General features: G+C 35.6%; 2 protein-coding genes and 1 pseudogene across 2 annotated transcripts; all 3 read left to right on the top strand.

Moving 5' to 3' along the window:
* Positions 1–857: 857 nt before the first annotated feature.
* On the top strand, positions 858–1,802 carry LOC129505081 (olfactory receptor 51G2-like). Its single transcript, XM_055318018.1, has one exon. The coding sequence runs from the start codon at positions 861–863 to the stop codon at positions 1,800–1,802; it is 942 nt and encodes a 313-aa protein (XP_055173993.1). The 5' UTR covers positions 858–860.
* A 9,731-nt stretch (positions 1,803–11,533) lies between these two features.
* Positions 11,534–12,475, top strand: LOC129504897 (olfactory receptor 51A7-like). Its single transcript, XM_055317771.1, has one exon. It carries the CDS (start codon positions 11,534–11,536, stop codon positions 12,473–12,475), a length of 942 nt encoding a protein of 313 aa, XP_055173746.1.
* A 4,210-nt stretch (positions 12,476–16,685) lies between these two features.
* Positions 16,686–19,862, top strand: LOC129504896 (olfactory receptor 51A4-like; annotated as a pseudogene).
* The last annotated feature ends 1,776 nt before the right edge of the window (positions 19,863–21,638 follow it).

Genomic DNA, 21,638 nt, shown 5'->3' with positions numbered 1-21,638 from the left:
ACATTTATATCTATTTATCCTTTATGATCCCACATTTTTCTTTCCTCCACTTTTTTTGAATTACTATGATAGTCTTCTAAAGCATTCCCCTGCCTTCTCTTTTGCCAAATCTTTAGTCTATTCTTAACATTAATTCTACTTTAACAGCAATATAATATAAATCTGGTCATACTGTTTACTTTTTATTAAAATGACTATGTTGTGTCTCCGAAGATTAAGTCTAAGCTCTTCATATTTATATACAAGTTCCATCAGAAATTCTAGTCCATTTCTATTCAGTCTTCTCTCTAATAACCATCTGAAGAGCCACTCTATTCTATTGTTTTGCTCAACTGCATTCATTTACACTTGTAATGCTAATATTTTTCAGCATTTATCTGGGTGTAAATCAGCACAGAATATTCAACACAGCCCCTTGTTCCCTCTATCTCATACTTCTCATTCGAAACCTACCTAATTCAAGAATCATCTTGAATAAATTTTCCCTGACATCTCTGGGTCAGGTTAGGTTCCTCTTTCTGTGTTTTGTAGGGACTTACATTAAACTACTACTTTAATTTTAGATCTCTCCATTTTCTAGGTTATAAATACTTGAAGGTAGTTTTTAATTTTTCTACGTTTTAGCACTACTAGTTTTCTTCTTATAAAATAAGTTTTCAATAAATGTACAATGATGAAATAGGCTAACTGGAAAAATAATAAATACAGATGGTAATTATATACAATGAGCAAAGGAGATATTAGAATCTATGCAGAGCAACATGCGTCGGAATACTTCTACTTCTTGCAATATTGACTGTACCCAAATTGTTCCAGGTTCTCATCTTCCCACTTAGACTGAAAGTGCCTCCATCACTGTGATGTCTGTCTTCAATAGCTCTGTCCTATACCCTCGCTTCCTCCTAACAGGCCTCTCAGGCCTTGAAAGCAGATATAGCTTGATTTCTATCCCCATTTTCTTGGTATATGCCACCTCAATTGCAGGAAACATTACCATCCTAGTTATCATCAGAACTGAGTCTTCCCTCCACCAACCAATGTACTACTTTCTATCAATGCTGGCGCTGACTGATCTGGGCCTATCCACGACAACCTTGCCTACAATGTTCAGTGTCTTCTGGTTCCATGCCCGGGAGATCTCCTTTAATGCTTGCCTGGTCCAGATGTACTTCATTCATGTTTTCTCAATTATTGAGTCAGCTGTGCTGTTGGCCATGGCCTTTGACCGCTTTGTAGCAATCCGAGAGCCCCTGCGCTATGTGACCATTCTAACCAATGGTGTGATCATTGGGATTGGGTTGGCAATTGCTGGAAGGGCCTTGGCTCTGGTTTTTCCAGCTTCTTTCCTCCTAAAGAGGCTTCAATATCGTCCTGTCAATATTCTCTCCTACCCATTCTGCCTACACCAGGATCTGATAAAAACAACTGTATCCAGTCGTTGGGTCAGCAGCATCTATGGCCTCATGGTGGTCATTTGCTCCATGGGACTTGATTCAGTGCTTCTCCTCCTCTCCTATATCCTCATCCTTGGCACAGTGTTGAGTATAGCCTCCAAGACAGAGAGGATTAAAGCGCTCAACACCTGCATCTCCCACATATGTGCTGTACTCACTTTCTATACACCAATGATTGGGCTATCTATGATCCGTCGCTATGGGCAGAATGCTTCCCCAATTGTCCATGTGCTCATGGCCAATGTCTACTTGCTGGTTCCACCCCTCATGAATCCTATTGTCTACAGTGTCAAGACCAAGCAGATTCGTGACAGAATCCTCAGGAAATTCAAGCAACAGAAAGCTTAGGTGCAAGAGACTCTGAAACACATTTTTCATCATCCTCTCCTTTATAATTATGAAAGTATCTCATACTAGTGTAGAATTTTCAATTTAAATTTTACTGGGATGCCTGGGTGGCTCAGCAGTTGAGTGCCTGCCTTTAGCCCAAGGTGTGATCTTGGAGTCCAGGGATCAAGTCCCACATCAGGCTCCCTGCATGGAGCCTGCTTCTCTGTCTGCCTGTGTCTCTGCCTCTTTCTCTCTCTCTCTTTGTCTCTCATGAATAAATAAATAAATAAAATCTATAAAAATAATAATAAATAATAATAATAATAATAAAAAGACTCCAAACCACTGCCGTCCTTCGGGGCTCTCTGGCTCAGACACTACCTTCCATGCTGCTGAAACATATTGTCAAGAAACACATGCCCTGGGCAGCCCCGGGTGGCTTGGTGATTTAGCACCGCTGTCAGTCTGGGCGTGATACTGGAGACCCAGGATCAAGTCCTACATCAGGCTCCCTGTGTGGAGCCTGCTTTTCCCTCTGCCTGTGTCTCTGCCTCTCTCTCTCTCTCTCTGTGTCTCATGAATAAATAATTAAAATATTAAAAAAAAGAAACACATGTCCTCTCTCCAATTGCCCTCTATATCAGAAGTTCCTTCATTCTTTTCCCCTTCGGTTGGTGGCCCTGACCACTACCTCTGGAAGGTCTGCTGTATAGGACTTCCCCTATTTCTCCTACCTCACTGTGCTACTGCCATCTCATGATCAAGCCTTTTCCTTAGTTACTCTGGATCCTCAAACTCACTAGAATGTATATCATATATTTTGTTTCTCATTCAGACCATTGATGAACATTCAGTTTGTTGGTACCTCTGTCTATTATGAATAATGCCAGTATGTATATTCTTGTACATATTTTTGTGTGGTCAGAGAACATTGCTTATGTTATTTCTATCATTTAAAATCTATATCTATATCTATCTATTTTATGATCTAGTATATGGTCTATGCTGGAGAATGTTCCATAAGCACTGGAGAAAAATGTATATTATGGTAGAGTGGAGTGGTTTATAGTATTAAGTCTTCTATCTCCTTGTTGATCTTCTGTCCAGTTGTTCTATCAACTATTGATAGTGAGAAAGTGGGGTAGTAAAGTCTTCACCTTTTATTTTATTTTAATTATTTTATTTTATTTTATTTCATTTTTTAAAGTTTTAATTTATTTATTCATGAGACATACAAGAGAGAGGCAGAGACATAGGAAGAGGGAGAAGGGAGAAGCAGACTCCCTGCAGAGAGCCTGATGTGGGACTCGATCCCAGGACCCTGGGATCTTGCCCTGAGCCAAAGGCAGACGCTCAACCATTGAGCCACCCAGGTGCCCCTAGCTTTTATTCTTGAATTGTTTATTCTTCCCTTTGTTTCTGTCAATTTTTGCTTCAGATTTTTGCTGATCTGTTATTATGTGAGTATATGCTTATCATTGTTATACTTTCCCTTTTATCATTATAAAGTGACCCTCTTTATGTATAGTATATTTTATTTTATTTTATTTTGTATCAAAGTCTATTTTTCCCTGATATAGTACAGCCAGCTTTGTTGTAGTTGCTTTTTGTATGGTAACTTGTTTTCCATTCTTTTACTTTCAATCCATTTGTATATGTAACCTGAAGAAAGCACATAGTTGGGGCATGTTTTATTATCTAGTCTGACAAACTTTCCTGTTTGATTCGCTTGCTCAGTCCACTACCTTCAATGGTACTATTGACAATGATGAGTTGGATTTATATCTGCCATTTAATTTTTTGTTTTTTTCTATCTCATTTTATTTTTAAATTTCTCTGTTCCCTCTTTACTACTTTCTTTTGCTTTAAATTAATATTTGTCCTACATAGCATCTTAATTTTTTCAATGACTTTTTCACTAGATATTTTTTATAATTTTCCTTAGCAATTATAATAGAGCTTACCACAATCACCTTACCAAAATCATCTTCTGATGTATACTAGCTTAATTACAGTGATATATAGGAACATTTAAATTGCTATTCCCATATAACTGTATTCAATTTTCCTTAATTTGTGGTAGTGTGTGAAACTGCTTTTTAAGGAAGTTAAGAGAAGAGAGGATATGCACTTAAACTGTTTCTCATAATTATGAAATTACCTTTACTGATGTTTGCCTTCTTTTGTATAGATTCAAATTTTAATCTGGACCACTTACTTTTAGCCTGCATTTGACTATAATCTTAAACTGTTATCTAAGAAGAAGCAATTCATAGGTTAGATTTAATGAAATTAAAATATCCTGTGCATCAAACATAATACTAGAAAATAGAAAAATCAAAAACTGGGAGAAAATAATTGTAAAACACATGACAAATTATTTGTGTAGAATAAAGTTCTACAACTTAATTAAAAGATAAACATCCTAGGGGAGCCTGGGTGGCTCAGTTGGTTAAGTGTCTGCCTTCAGCTCAGGCCATGATTCCAGAGTTCTGGGATCGAGTACCACATTGAGCTCCCTGCTCAGTGGGAGTCTGCTTTTCCCTTTCCATCTTTGCTTTCTCTCTCTCTCTCTCTCTTTCAAGTAAATAAATAAAATCTTTTAAAAAAGAGACAAACATCCTAGTATAAAATGGACAGAACTGAATGGCCACTTCACCAAGGAAGATATATGAATAGCCAATAAACGTAAAAATGTGTTCCAAAATTAGAGGAATACAAATTAAAATCACGAAGAAATACATAGGGCTACTCAGGCAAGCTAACATAAAAAAAGCTGAAATAATAATCAAGGCTGTGGACGAAATTTTCTGAAATTTCATACATTGCTCAGAGTGTATAAAATAGCACAACACTTAGAAAAGTTTGGCGATATGTGTTCTCTGGAAATAGACCCTGAGAAGGTATTTGGGATATAATGCATTTATAAGATCTTCAATGCTACTGAAAGGAAAAGATAAGGCACTAGGGTTGGACTGAGAGAAATGGAATTGCAATGTAGCCCTGACAAAGCTGTGTCCAACCCTGGAGAGAGCTCTGGAGTGAGCATTGTCTATTAATAATGATCTTCAGACAGACCTCAATGAACTGGCATTTTTATTTGAGTAACTGCAACCTTAACTTTTCCTGAAGATTAGAGTTAATTACACCTGCTGATATGGTATGCCTTCTTGCTTCCTAGTTCTTGTGCCCAAGAGCCCCAAATTCCCAGATGGTAGTCATAGCTTATAATTAAATGTAAATCTTGCTGGAAAAAGTACACTCCATCTCCACCACCAGGACCTCTGAGCACACAGTCATTGTTTGGACAGAAGGCACAATATCTCCTATGACCCATGTTCTCTTCCCATTGTGATTCTGGCACATATGAAGGTCTTTGATTCAGTGCATAAATTGACTCCCAGAGGATGCCATCACCTAGAATGCTGTTTGAGCTGATATGTGCCTTTTGTAAGCTGTGTGAATGCTCTTTTAGGTCAATAACTTGTGGTATATGATATAACCAATGGATTGAATAGCCATGAACCTACTCTCTCACTTCTTTAGTTGTACCCTGGTCTACTACAATGTTTGATGAAATCCTGTGCCAGTGGATGAAACATTTTGTGATGCTGCTGAGGCTCTGCAGACGGAAAGACAATCTCACATGCAGAATGCATGTCTGTTTTGTGAGATCAAACTGCCCCCTGCTGCAGGATTGAAAGGACAGATGTAGCCACCTTGTCATGAAGTGGTTAGTTGGTGACCATGAGAAATGGCACCATATCAAATTCTGGACATTAGTTAGTCTCTGTTGCTAGAAGGTCTGACATTTAGCAGTGGCAGTAGCTAGTCAGTCTTGGTTATGTGGGATTCCATAGTGTTCGACCCTTGGGCAACTGTATAGCATCCTCTGTGGCCTCCAATTTCACATGCCATTGTGCAAGCACTGTGGTGGCTGAAGCCAGAGGATGACTGATAACTGATTATGCTCTTCTGTCAGCTTGGCTCCTCTTCCATGGGGGCTAATCTCTGTTGAGCAGTAACATGTGGTGCAAAGATCTTCACAACATATGCCCACATCATTCTGCCACCCCAGACTTCCTGAACTCTGGTTTTTCATCCTTTTCTGTCAATCTCCTGACCAGCCCTAATTCACCACTGCCAATGGTTCTGTTTATGTTCCGGTCTCAGGACACTTCCTTTTCTACACAAAGTGATCCCTAGGTACATCACCTAAACCTCAGTATAGGAGATACACACTTAAAATAAAAGTAAAATCTGTTTGTGGAATATATTACCATTCAACCAAAGGGAATAATGTGGCTGCATATGTATGTAATGATATACTTTCTACATATGATTTATTGAAAAAGATAGCTGAATAACAGTGCATGTAGAAATATCTCCATTCTAAATAAATTACTTCAAACAAAATTTGTGTGTGTGGTGTATGTGTGTGTCTATGTTGAGAGAGATTCATGGAATCAATCATTTTAAATAGTCAATGGATATTACCCTTGGTTATAGGTGTAGAGGGAAGAGAGAGGTCAACAGTCAACAGAAGTCTCTCAATCAGCCATTTATAAGCTGGAGGTCTTAGGAAGTTGGTGGCATATTCAGTCTGAGTCTGAAGACCTAAGCACCAGGGTGCTTTTAAAAAAATTATTTATTTATTCATGAGAGACACACATAGAGAGACAGAGACACAGGAAGAGGGAGAAGCAGGCTCCATGCAAGGAGCCTGATATGGGACTCGATCCCGGGACTCCAGGATCACACCTTGAGCCAAAGGCATATGCTCAACCACTGAGCCACCCAGGCATCCCTCACTTTTGTATTAAACATGTCAATATTATTTATTTTCAATATCAGGAAGTATTTTAAAAGTAAATACTATTCCCTTATCTTTTAAAAGTTACAGTTTGTTCCTTTCAGAATTAAAACCCAGGGATGAAAAAAATAATAATAAAATAAAACCCAGGGATGTCTGGGTGGCTTAGCTGGTTGAGCAACTGCCTTTGGCTCAAGTCATGATCTTAAGGTCCTGGGACTGAGCTCCACCCTGTTCAGTGGGGAGTCTACTCCTCCTCTCCCTCTGTCTCTCAAATAAATAAATAAAATCTTTTTTAAAAAAGAATTAAAAAACTCAATAACCTAACTGTACTATCAATAACATAATGACATAGAATATACAATGTGACTACTGCTGGGAAAAAGCCAAGAACAGAATGCTCTGAAACTACAGTCAAGGGAGCAATTAATTCAGCATAATGGACCTGGGACTGGTACACTCTCATAATCTCTTTTTTTTTCCTAAAAAAATGACTAAAGCATTTGCATTAGTCAGGGAATTCACCTGACTCTCCTTGAATCCAGTTAAGCATTCATTAAAGTATTCAGCTGGGCTTTTTATTCCCTCTGAGGGTAGCCTTCTGTATTTTCATCCCAAGAGGCCACTCACAAAGCATCAGGGAGGAAGGACTAGTATTGGGGTGTTATGATAATCCTCTGTACCTGACACTGGGATTGGAGTGGCTTCATTCTTGGTTTATATTTCTGAGCCTGAAGTGTAGATCTAATAGCCCACATCTTGGTAAGTACCCAAAAACCCTAGTGTTCCAATTAGATTTCATCAATCAAGAGCATTAAGATGATAAAATGTGTCCTTGATAAAATGTTAATATTTTATTGTTTAACGCCAGCTTAAATCTTAGGATATACTTAAGACTTTGTTAATATTATTGTATTGGTTAGAGTTCTCCAGAGAAACAGAAGCAATAGGATATATATTGGCCACTGAGGATTATATATGGAGACTGAGAAGTCTCTCAGTCAGCCTTTTATAAACTGGGGGTCTTAGGAGGTTGGTGGCATAATTCAATCTGAGTCTGAATTCCTGAGCACCAGGGTGCTAAGGCAGGAAAAGATTAGACTGGTGTCCTGGCTCAAGTATTCAGGCAGGAAGGACTGAATTCTTCTTCCCTCTACCTTTTTGCTCTTTTCAGGCCCTAAACTGATTGGATCATGCCATCTCATACTGCAAAGGGCAAACTGCTTTATCTAGGAGTTCATAGATTTTAATTAATCATGTGTGAGTGGGTTTTGTACAAATTCCATTTAATCATTTAATTTTAATATAGAAGCCTCCAAGTTGAGGATAAGACTTTTAATTCATTCATTGAATATCAGTATATATCAAAATAATTATATGGGATACCATCAGCTAGAGGAAGGAAGAAAAGCAGAAATATTATCAGCAAGAGAACACTAATAGCCCTAAGTTACTATTACTGTCATTACTCAGTGCTGGACCTCAAGTTTGGGTTAATTTGTATTCACTCGGTAGGCAGGATGAAAACAAATAAACGACAACAACAAAACAACCCCTATTCAAGCAGGAGAAAAACAAGTGTTGCAATATTGAAAATGTCAAGTTCTGCCCTAGGTTGCTCTATGTAAAATAAAAATGTTATACTATTATATAAAAATATGGATCCTTTAAAGAAATGATGGCTTTGCATGGATCACTGCACTCTTTCACTTCAGGTCATCTTCTGAAGCAATTATATGGATGCAGGGAGCTTTATGATATGTGTGTTTAGGGGCTAAATCAACCCACTCATACCAACAGAGGACTTGAGTGGGGGTGTAAGGCAGTCCAAGAGAATGGAAGTGTGAGTATGTATACCTAATAAGGGAGAATATAGGGCTTTGCATTTCAGTCAAGGTATTTGACTTGGGGAGGTTGGGTTATTCTGATTTTCTTAAGGGAAGTAGAATGACTGACATTACAGAAAGAGAAATCTGGTGCTGACACAAAGGCATTTTGTAACATCTGTCCAATACCTATAGCCTCCTTGGAACTGCTGATGAGTACCTTACAAATGTAAATGTAGTAACTGTTAAACCAGTTGTTTATACGGTTATTATATTTTCATATGCTAATTGCATTTAGAACTTCCTGTGTATTCTCCATTAGTGTATGATTCCACATTCATATACTTCAAAACTATATTTTTTCTGTGGATACATTTATCACTAAATTGCTGGCTGGTGACATAGAGACAGAAGTTAAACTAAGCAAGGCATTCTAACTAAAGAAATGGTATTAAACCTAGGGGAAAAAAAATAAAAGCTCAACAAAAGTGGTCACAGAAACACAGCAGGCATGTGCAGCAATTTATGGACTGTGAGGTAGAGATAAGAAAATTGTACAGGAGATAGATGTGGACACATAACAATATGTGCAAGAGAAAGAGAGGACTGCATGGTGCCTGTGTGGCTCAGTCATTGAGTGTCAGACTTTTGGCTTTGTTCAGCTCAGGTCATGATGTCAGGGTCCTGGGATGGAGCACTATATGGGGCTCTGCGCTGCTTGAGATCCTTTCTCCCCATCTTGTTCCTACCCTGGCTCGCACCCACTCTTCAATCAATCGATCAATCTTAAAAAGAGGAATGGAGAAAAATATAAAATCAAGTATGAGGGTATAAGCATGTTTAGAAAAGAGAGGCAACATAACAAAACTTGATACTGATTATGTACAAAAGAAATCTACAAGACTTTTGGAACATATGTGTGAACAAGAGAGGACAAGAAAGAATGAGGCAGCATAATAAACAATTGACCTATGTACCACTTTAAGGGATAGCATTAATTCCCTAGTGATCAGGAATTAGTATAAAAGCAAATCATGTGCATTAAATTTATGTTTATCTGCAATGTACCTTTAAAACTTTGAAATATTTACAGTTTCTTTAAATAATGTCAATAAGTTATCTTCCATAAAATTGCTTTCATGCCAGCACAGAGGTATCCAGGCACCTATTAAAAGTTCTATTAAAATGTATCTCTCTTACTTAAATGTTCCCTTTTAGTTAGTGTCTTTCCACTTGTAATTAACATTGACTTTCCAGAATTCCTCAGGTATGCAGATTGGATAATAGCCAAGGTTTGCAGAGGAATGGGATAGGTGCTCCGTTTTACTTCATTCCTTCAGCCTCTAGCTAGGAAGAATCATTTATATTTATCCAACAAATATTTACTGAGAACCAAATGCGTGAAAGCATCCAGGAACATCAAGATAAACACGAAATATACCCTGACCACAAAGACATCAGCAAAGTAGGAGGCAAAGAGTGAAATAAATGTCAAATAAATATTCATATGATAAACAGGCAAAAGGTCATAAAGAAAAGCACTCTGTCTTGAATGTAAGGTAAAGAAATGGTCCAAGAAAGGATTCTAAAGGACATGAAATCTAACTTAGGATTTGGACAAATGCAGGAGAGGAAAAGAAGGACGTTTTTATGATACATAAAAGCAAAATACTTGAAACAACATGGTATTCTGGAAATTGAAAGAAGTTGACATAAGGAAGAGATTAGTCATGGAAAGATAGGAGACAGGTAATTAACACCTGTCTCTAGCCAGGATTATACTGTGATCACTACTAGAAATGTTTAGTCTCACTTTTTCACTTTTCTGTTCACTATGTAGAAAAAAAATACATTGATTTCTTAGCAACATTTCTCATGATCTAAAACTCTTACACCCTTTTCATATCACAGGATGAATTTTACAATCAGTATGGATTTTAAAATTCCAATTTGTGGCCTCATTAAGTATGATTATGGAAAGCATCATGTTCAGCTTCTAGATGTAAAAATAATCAACCAATGACACCTAACTCTGGGAAACAAACAATGGGTTGCACAAGAGGAGGTGGGTGGGGGGATGGGGTAGCTGGGTGATGGGCACTGGGGAAGGCACTTGATGGGATGATATAATGGGTGTTTAGTATACTATATGTTGGCAAATTGAGTTTAAATTAAAAAAATAAAATATTGACAATGGTTCTACTATAACTTTCCAATCCTTTGACTTGCATTTTCCTGATGATGAATGGTGTGGAAGATCATTTACATCTTCATTATTGAATTGTAAAGTTTCTTCCTAAATTCTGGGTGCATGTCCAGATATAGGATTTGCAAATATATTCTTATTCTATGGTTAGTCTGTTGACTTTCTTGACAGTGTACTTTGAATCACAAACTTTTAAAAAAATCTGATTAAGTCCAATTTATGTATTTTTTGTTTATACTTTTTGTGCCATACGAATCCATTTTCTAACCCAAGTTCAAAAAGATTTACTCCTTTGTTTTCTTCAAATGGTTTTACTATTACAGCTCTTCTACAGAAGTCTTATATTTTGATATAATTTGTTTGTATATAGTGAGAGGTAGGGATCTAAGTTCATTATTTTGCATATCGATATGCAATAGTCTTACCATCATTTTTAAAATAATACAATTTCTTAAAGGTTAAATATTAAATAATTGCCCATGCATTTGTAGTGTTATGTTCCTGATTTGTACCTATGTTAACCCATATAATTTCCAAATTCGTCACTATCCTAACAAAATATGCTATTGGAAATAGAGGCTGATAAATTTTCTGTTTCCTTCTTACGTGCTGAGTCTAAGGAAAACACTTTGAATATTTATATCCATCTACTGATGAGGGATAGGTACATTTTCATGTTTTTCCTGTATCCTGCTTACATGTGCCATGATATTATTCCTATCTGTATTTTACAAAATGTTTTATTTTCATCCTAAGAATTATTGCAGAATAAGTGGAATCATAAGATTTCCATTGACCTGAATGACTAGACAAATGACTACACAAATATACATTTAAGCAAACTAGTTTTTGCCATTGTAGGATGTCTCGTCTGAGACCCACATCCTGATCTCACTTTACTGCAATGTCAGCCTTTAACACTTCTGAAGTGGAAATCTCTACCTTCTTCCTCATTGGGATCCCAGGGATGAAGCATGCACATATTTGGGTCTCCATCCCCATTTGCCTCATGTACCTCCTTGCCATCCTGGGGAACTGCACCATCCTCTTTTTCATAAAAACAGAGACCTCTCTGCATGAGCCTATGTATTATTTCCTCTCCATGCTGGCCTTTTCTGACCTGGGACTGTCCATCTCCTCCCTTCCAACCATGCTGAGAATCTTCTTGTTCAATGCCACTGGAATCTCCCCTGATGCTTGCTTTGCCCAGGAGTTCTTCATTCATGGATTCTCAGCCATGGAGTCATCAGTACTTTTCATCATGTCTATCGATCGCTTGATAGCCATCTGCAACCCTCTGAAATACACCTCCATTCTGAATAGTGTAAGAGTCTTTAAAATTGGCCTTGTATCTGCTATAAAAAGTCTCTTATTGGTCTTCCCTTTCCCCTTTATTCTGAAGAGGCTAAGATTCTGTAAGAAAAGCCTTCTATCTCACTCCTACTGTCTCCATCAGGATGTCATGAAATTGGCCTGTTCTGACAACAGAGTCAATGTCATCTACGGACTGTTTGTGGCTCTAACAGCTATGTTAGACTTGGTATGCATTGCTGTGTCTTACATGCTGATCATGAAGATTGTTCTGGGCATCACCTCACACAAGGGCTGTCTCAAGGTCCTCAACACTTGCATCTCCCACATCTGTGCTGTGCTGATCTTTTACGTGCCTATTATTACCTTGGCTATTATTCACCGCTTTGCCAAAAACGTTTCTCCAGTTGTTAGGGTCATCATAGCTGATACCTTCCTTCTGGTTCCCCCTCTAATGAATCCCCTTGTGTACTCTGTGAAGAGTCAGCAGATTAGAAATCTGATTCTCATGAAATTATGTGAGATAAAAGGTTGATGGAAAGCTTCAGCTGCAATGAATGCTCAGCTCACTTTGCACAAATGCGGGGATCCAAGAATGACAGTGAAGTAATAATAGAGATTGACAAAAATATATATTTCATATATAGGCTCATCAAATTTCAAATTATTGATTTCATTTAGCAGCAACAACATCCTACATGGCTTAGGGTTATAATACATTAACTATTGCATTTTCTATGTTCTTTTACTCTTTTACCTCTCCACATAACCAGCTATATGATTATATCCACAATAGCCACAAAAGTGCCATCTTAATTTGATTAAAATGTTAGATTTATCATTATTAAAAAAAGAAAACTAGTATGTCCCTTTGGGAAAAAAGCAAACATAACTCTAACTCAGGCATGATCAGTTCTAACTAAAGTGAACTGAAAGATTAATCACTCACACAGACACACACATCCGCGCACGCATGCACAGCATCAGCATCCCCTAAACACCTATTTTGTGTGTATATGTGTGTGTTTATATGTTGGGAAAGTGATATATGTATGCCTAGTTGTGTGTTTCATCAGAAATTCAAATAAATCATAAAAATGCTCCTATCTTCAAGTACCGTGAAAAATGTACTAAATGTAAATACAGTGGTAGATGAGCAAATATGTTATCAACTTGTATTTTAAATTTTCTGCAATATATTTAATAAAGCATCTTCTTTAGTATGCATATTGAGTGAGCTGTTCCTTATTAGTTTGTATAGCACTGTTTTTGCCAGTTTCACATTTTAACAGCAGTATTATTTCTTAATTGTCTAAATCCTGCATCAATGTGTATGTGAACGAAGTAGAGCATTTTAATTTCTATCTCTGTCAGTGTCTAGAAAAGTACCTGGGACATATGAACTATTTATTGTATGTTTGTTAAAACATAGCAATCCTAGAACATTTTGAAGACATGACTATAAAGCATGATAAGAAAGCCACAGATCCATTAAAGTATGCCTGAAAATCCTCGTTTAATATAAAGTTCACTTCTACAAATTACTTGGGTATAAATTAAAATAAAAGCAAACATGAATATACTTAGCAATCCTAAAAATAAGTGGAGTAATCTCATTATATAGATAAGATCTAGCCAGGTCTTCACTAAAAGTTATCTAACTGAATTTACTCTCACATGTAATAAGCATTACTATTTAATCCACATTAAATCCTAAAATTTAGAAAGCCTATATTAGTAAGATAAACATTCCATGCTAGAGACAGTATTATATCATATTATCCTAAACAACACATTTTTTTTTTAAGATTTTACTTATTTATTCATGAGAGACTCACGGAGAGAGGCAGAGACATAGGCAGAGGGAGAAGCAGAGTCCCTGCAGGGAGCCTTACTAGATCCCCAGACCCTAGGATTACGACTTGAGCCAAAGGCAGAAGCTCAATCACTGAGCCACCCGGTGCCCCAAAACAACATTCTAGGGTAAGACATTGCAATGGCTCACAGATATGAAATAGAAGTTGTGGGAACTTGGGGAGCTTCATCATCCTTAAGTTGTAGAAGTCATTGTTAGCATTACCAACTCTTGCTCTTATAGTTATCGAACCTTTCTTTGCTTCAATCACTATTCTGAATGAAGCCCCCTATATAATGAGTAAATGGTCACACATTGGAGGAATGGATAGTGGGGACATGTTTTACACCTCCACTAACAAAGAAGAGCATGGACTTTCATTATGAATTTCATTTACAGACTTAAGGAAAGGGCTGAAAAATATGAATTGCTTGATACTCTTAAACCAGGACTGGTCATACTACCCATGGATATGAACTCAGTGTGATTGGCAAAACTTAGTCATGGCATGACTGCAGTCACTGTGACTGAAATAAACAAAGGAAGCAGTTTCTTCTTCTAGGAAGGTTGGAGAAATAGTATTTGGAAAAAATAGAACAAAACAAATTAAATTAAGTAAAGGAAAACCAAATAAAACCAGTAGCTGTCTCATAGACCTGCCAAAGATGGCAGACTGACATCATTGAGAAAAAATAGGGGAAAAAAGTGATTTAAGGAATAAATTATTAAAGAATACATAAGAAATGAACTCAAATGGTGGCCTGTAGTAATTTTATTGGGATTTCTTAGAAAATACATCCATTATACTTCTACACAAAGAATTAGGAATTAGTGTATTTACTAGAGAGTGCAATTCATCATTAAAGTGGTAAGTTATCTTTAGAATGCTACATTTAAGAAGACAGACAAGTTTGCTGATATATATATATATATATATATCATTTTAACTGATATGTATATATATATACATTTTAACTATTTATGTGTGTATATAATCATTTTAACTGATAGCACCTATATAAGAGCCATGGAAAGCCCACCTTTCAATCTTTGCAAGGCATTAGAATCACTTGGGGGGTTTTTAAAGTCTGGTAATAAATGTAACATTGCGGGCCAATTAAATCAGACTACAAAATTATTTGTAACCTAATATTCTATTGATGGATATTAGAGTTGCTTCCAAATTTTGCCTGTTATAAATAAAATTCCTATAGATAATCTTAAAGATGTGTTTTCTTATCGTAGCTATAGACTTTATGAATGGTATCATTATGATACTAATTTTTATTTTCCTAAATGCAAATTGAACTGTGAGTGTTTAAGTATATTTATTCCTCGTGGAAGATTTGTCTTTTCATCTTAAAAGTGTCTTTCAGTGAACAAAAGTTCTCCTCTTTTGTTTGTTATAAGTGATTATTTTTACTTCAGGGCTAGTCTTCTTATGTCCTTAATTATTCCAAAGTCATGAACATTTTTTTTCTTCTACTTGTTTTCTTTCCTTTTATATTTAATGCTTAGATCTATGATCTAGCTGAAATTTCTTATAAAGCTAATATTTATTCATATATTCATATATTCAGTCATATATTTATTATATATTCATATTTATTCATTTATTTATATACACAAATTGCTCCATTCCTTGAAAAGATCTTCCTTTCCCTATTGAATTTTGTCACTGTGACTCTGTCTCTTCTTGTGTGTTGGTTCTGAACCTCAGGAATTTCTCAGGTAAAATAGAAACTGCTCTCCATATACGGAGGGCAAGCAGAGAACAAAGAAAAAGACATACTCCTCCAGTTTGGTAGGTGGCAGGTTTAATAAGCACAAAAACATATGAGACTTGTTTTTGGTAGTCATAAGACAAGTAAATCTCCATACATGCCTGCCAGAACCTTAAAATTATATATAGAAGCTTGAATGGGGTTCAGTCATATATACCATCCACATGGTCTCAATAATATATTCCTTCCTCCAAGCTATGTCCTTGAAAATTTCAGGGCTCCCACTGTGAAAAGAGTGTACAGAATGTACATTTGAGGGTCAAGTCGGGGTGCTGAGGGGCCTCCAATTACCCAGGTTTAGCTCATGGACCAGTCAGTTACACCCTTTTGATGAATTCCTCCAACATTGTATCAATACCACACTCCTAAATAAATGCAACTTTAGAATTAATCATGAGATCTTATGATGTGGTTCATTCAATGTTTTTTTTGTCTTGCCTGTTCTAGGTCTTTTTGCATTTCCACATAAAGTTTACAATCAACTTGTCAATTTCCACAATAAAATCTACTAGGATTCTATTAGAATTGTGCTGAGTCAATGCTATTTTCTGAATAATTGTTAGCAACACAGTTTTCTAATCAATAAGCCTGATCTCTCTTTTTATTTAAGTCTTCTTGAAATCTTCTGCAATGTTTTGAATTTATTGGCGCAGGTATCTTAAAAGTATTTATTTTATTTATTTTTACACATTTGACTTTACTGATTAAATACCTTGATTGACATAAATGTTATTTAAATTTATACAAATTGTTTTCTCAAGTGTGTAGGAACACAGTTTTGTATATTGCTGGATGGCTTTTTAAAACTAACTTACTCTCATCTGTTGATGCGTGGATAAAAAATATGTGGTATATACATACAATGGAATATTAGCCTTAAAAAAGAATGAAATCTTGCCATTTACAATGACAGACGATCTAGAGAGTATAATGCTCAGCAAAATAAGTCAGAGGAAGACGAATGCCATATGATTTCACTTATATATGGGATATAAGAAACAAAACAAACCCAAAGGGGGAAAAAAAGAGAAAAAGACAAACCAAGAAACAGACTCTTAACTATAGAGTATAAAGTGATGGTTACTAGATTGGAAATGAATAGGGGAATGGGTGAGATCAGTGATGAGGACTAAGGAGGGCACTTGTGGTGAGCATTGGGTGTTGTATGGAAGTGCTGAATCACTATATTGTACACTTGAAACTAATATTACACTATATGTTAACTGGAATTTAAATGGAAACTTAAAAAAATAAAGCTTAAATTTAAAAAATTAAAAATAATAAAAACTTATTCTTAATATTTATAGATTTCTATTTTTTTTAAAAAAGATTTTATTTATTTATTTGAGAGGGAGAGCACAAGCAGGAGGAGTGGCAGAGGGAGAGGGAGAAGCTGGCTCCCTCCTGAGCAGGGAGCCGGACTTGGGGCTCAATCCCAGAACCCTGGGATCATGACCTGAGCTGAAGGCAGATACTTAACTGACTGAGCCACCCAGGTGCCCCTATTTATAGATTTCTAAACAATCATATCATTTGTGAGTACAGGCATTTTTACTTTATCCTTTCAAATTTTTATTTTTTTCATTCCTTTCTTCTTTCCACATTACACAATCCTGGATATCTAGTGCAATTTTGAACAGAATACTGATAGGACATCATAAACTTTACATGTCATTGAGAGAAAATGCCCAACATTATTTAATCATCGTAATGTCAGCTCTAGCATTTTTACATATGTCTATCAATTCAAGGTAGTACCCTTTATTTCTAGTTTGCTCAGGTTTTGTGAAGACAATGTATTAGGATTTTATCTATTGAGGTGGAATGCAGTTTTTCCTCTATGTCGGTGTGAAATATATTCATGATTATGGAAAAGTATGTATTTCTATGATCAGCTCCACTTGTTCACAATGTATTATTTTCTTTATATATCACTGTATTCTACCTCTACTTTTGTTATGTTTGTAGATATCCATATTCACAGAATATATTAACCATCAATTACTGTTTCTTGTACTGTAATTGTCTGGTTAGGTATCACACATTAAACTAGTGGAGAAGTGTTTAATCTCTATCCAACAGAGTATGTATAATATTGGTATTATTTTTTGTTGTTGTTAAACGCCTAATATAAATAAGAAGAGTGGCCTCTTAGCCTGGAGTTGATTTGAGGGCTTTTAAAAAAAATTATGAAGTAAGTGCTATTAACAGATAAAGAACTATCCAGCTTTTTGTTTTCTTGTTTTAGAGATTAGTATTTTTCAAAGAATTTGTTCATTTCACCTGAGTTATCTACTCTATTGTAAAAAATATTTAAAAAATCATATTCATTGTATTCTCTGAATATCCTTTATATTGTTAGTAAAATCTGTTTCTTGTTTTTATTATTAATACACATTTCTTGTTTTCTCTCTTCTCTCTTGTTTAGAGTTGCTAAGTTTTTTATGGATATTCTTAAACTTTTCACAGAACCAGACTTCTGTTTTGATTTTATTTATGTCAGATACATATTTTATTGATTTCTGATCTTGCCATTATCATTCCTTTGTACTTTGGGCTTAATTTGTTCTTCTTTGTTATCATCCTGAAATAGAAGCTATATCTTTAGATTTTCATATATATATATATGAAATTGTATATATATGAAATTGTATGAATTTGTATATACAAATGAATTGTATATATATGTGTGTGTGTATATATATATATATATATATATATATATATATATATATACACAATGGAATAATATCCAGCCATCAGAAAGGGTAAATACTTACTAGTATTACAATATATATTAACTAACTAGAATTTAAGTAAAATACCTGACACATTAAAAAAGGGGGTAACTGATGACTGGTTACTAAAATTTTACAGAAAAAAATGAATTCAGACCTCCATCTGAATTCAAAATAAAGATTCAGTTTCTCTATAGGGAAAATATGGCCAAAATGAATTTTTCCAAGTAGGATATTTGAAGACACTAGCTCAAAGTGGCATGTATATTTCTTAATATGGCAGCCATATACATGCTTTGTTCTGTCAAAAAAGTTGGAAGAAGCTTTTTAAAAACTGTTTTTCTGTGATATTTCCAGATAATCATATTTTACTAATTCAGCATTTCTCTCTTTCACTGAAGAGCCCTCTAAATGTATCATTTTCATTATCAGTACGTCATATGTTGAAATCACCACCTTCCTCTTGGTTGGGGTGCCAGGGCTGGAATATACACACACCCTGGATCTCTATTTCTATCTGCAGCATGTATCTTTTTGTTATGCTGGGAAACTGCACCTTTTTGTCATCAAGACAAAGCTTTCCTTGAATGAGCGCATGTATTACTTCCTTTCCATGTTGGCCATGTCTGACTGGGCTTGTCCCTCTCTTCTCTACCTACCATGGGGAGGATCTTCTTATTCAATCCTCTGAAATTTCTGCCAAATGCCTGCTTTGCCCAGGAATTCTTCATCCATGGATTCACAGTATTTGAGTCCACAATACTCCTGATCATGTCGTTTGCCTGTTTCCTAGCCATCCACAACCCTCTGAGATAGAGCTTCTTTCTGACTATTGTCAGAGTTGCCAAAATAGGAATGATCTTCTTTTTCAGAGTTTCCTCCTGGTTCTTCCCTTCCCTTTCACTTTGAGAGTTTGAAATATTGTAATAAAAGCCAATTATCCAGGGAGCCTGGGTGGCTCAGCGGTTTAGTGCCACTTTCAGCCCAGGGTGTGATCCTGGAGACCCAGGATTGAGTCCCATGTCAGGCTCCCTGCATGGAGCCTGCTTCTCCCTCTGCCTATATCTCTGCCTCTCTCTGTGTGTCTCTCATGAATCAATAAATAAAATTTTAAAAAAGCAAAAAATAAACCCAAGTATCCTATTCCTACTGTCTCCATCAGGATGTCATGAAGTTGGCCTGCTCTGATAACCGAATTGATGTCATCTATGGCTTTTTGAAGCACTCCGCCTTGTGGTAGACTTTATGCTTATTGCTATGTCTTACATCCTGATCCTCAAGACTGTGCTGGGAATTGCATCCTGAAAGGATCAGCTCAAGGTCCTCAATACTTGTGTTTCACATTTCTGTGCAGTGATCATCTTCTACTTGCCCGTCATCAACCTTGCCATTGTCCATCACTTTGTCTGACATGTCTCACCTCTCTTCAATATGCTCATGGCAAGTGTTCTTTTACTTGTGCCTCCAATGATGAATCCTATCATGTACTGTGTGAAAACTAGGCAAATTAGAGCGAGAATTGTAGTAAAATTATGTCAGAAGTAGATACAACAGTGATTTGTGATAGGAACACAGCAGTCAGTTTAGGGAAAGATTTCCAAGATAAGTTTCAGAAAACCTAATATTTGACACAAAGATGAATCAGTATCACTTTTTGTGATTATGTAAGATTTATTTCATTAATAAGTGATACTGGGCATGAGTATAAATAGGACTGATAAGAGAAAGTACTTATCTTGGGGTCCCTCCCTTAAAGGATATAAGAAAATCCATTATCAGTTTAAAATTAGATGTCTTATGATGTCATCTCTCATAAAATCCGAAAATGCTAATACACAATAATTTTCATGTATATCCTTCTGAGGGATATACAGAAGTTGATTCCTCATCTCTCAAATGCAATCCATCTGTATTAATTTCTTTCAAGTCTAGACTAAAATTATAACTTAGTCTGTCTTCCTCTCATTACTTTAATTTTATTCATCCTAGTATAAGTCACCAGTATCTCTTTAATGAAATTCTATAATAACCTCACAAGTTTCTAAACATCTACTCTTGCTACTTTCTAATTGATTCTTTATTTTAAAGACAAGAGTCATATCTTTAAAATGGAAATTAGATAATGTAATGTTTTTAAATGTAAAGTTTCTTATTTCTTTGAGAATAGAATTAAAGCAATGAAATAGATAAAAAAGGCCATACATTGACTGGATTTTCTCCACTTCTCCAATATCATCAGTCATCAAACTCCAGCCCTTTCCATCTTCTGCATATTTGTAGAATTTACAGAGCTCTCTGCTTCTTGTGAGTTATCACATCTGACCTTCAGTTTTAGAATGTTCTTGGCACCAATTTCTTATAATTCATTTCTATTACCTTTTTGTTACATTTTGACTGAAGTTCACTGTAGAATACTTCCCTAAACCCTCAGTTCAAAACATCACCTTCTTTTTGAAATCTCTTTTCCAGCTTCTTTTATCTTTTATTCTGTTTATTATTATTATTTACCACAAATGTAATTCTATCTTTTCTTTATACTTTCTGAATAAAGTGTGCTTTCAAAGAAAGGCAAACCATATCCATTTTATTTGTCTTTGTGTACCTAATATGCAACATATTTTCTGATGTGGAGTAAACCTCCAATAAATAATTGCTGTTGAATGAATGTGTAAGTGAGGCCACATTTGGGAAAAGGAAAATTACTTGTTGAGGAGTTCAGTAAGACTCCACCCAGATGTGATTAATTGGCTCAGCATATTTTAAGGTAGGTATATCACAGATGCTCAAGAATGTTAAAAAATAATATAGGGTTATGGAGGAATATTTTGTTTTGGTTGTGAAAAATGACAAAAAGTACAATTTACCTTCTTAACATGACCTCAAAACTCATATCACAGAACAGAGTGATCTTTTCAACTTTTCTCATGCCCACTCATTAACTCAAGTCTTATCCACAAATAACAATTCTTGTCTCCTATATTTTTATCCTTAGGTAATTCAATAAACAAAGTCCATTAATGTCAAATACTTAGTGAATAATAATTAGCCCATCCTTGGAAGATACCTCAGAATTAATGAAAACTTTTCACAGACATAAACATTGTTTTTGAATCTCTAATATGTGCAACATGTTTTCATATATTTTCTTTGATTCTCATAATAAACTGGCTTTCAATAAAACATTCCTGTTTATTTTTTCAGTTGAAGATATTGAGGCTCTGAGAAATTGATTTCATGAACTTCACATGAACAGGAAATTAAAAGCTTTAATTCAAACCTTATCATTTATACTTCAGGATAATACTAGCTTGGCTACATTTT

Source organism: Nyctereutes procyonoides, unplaced genomic scaffold (genome assembly GCF_905146905.1).
Source record: "Nyctereutes procyonoides isolate TBG_1078 unplaced genomic scaffold, NYPRO_anot_genome, whole genome shotgun sequence".
NCBI lineage: Eukaryota > Metazoa > Chordata > Mammalia > Carnivora > Canidae > Nyctereutes > Nyctereutes procyonoides.
The sequence above is the reverse complement of the archived record's forward strand: the minus strand, read 5'-3'. Positions and strand labels throughout refer to the sequence as shown.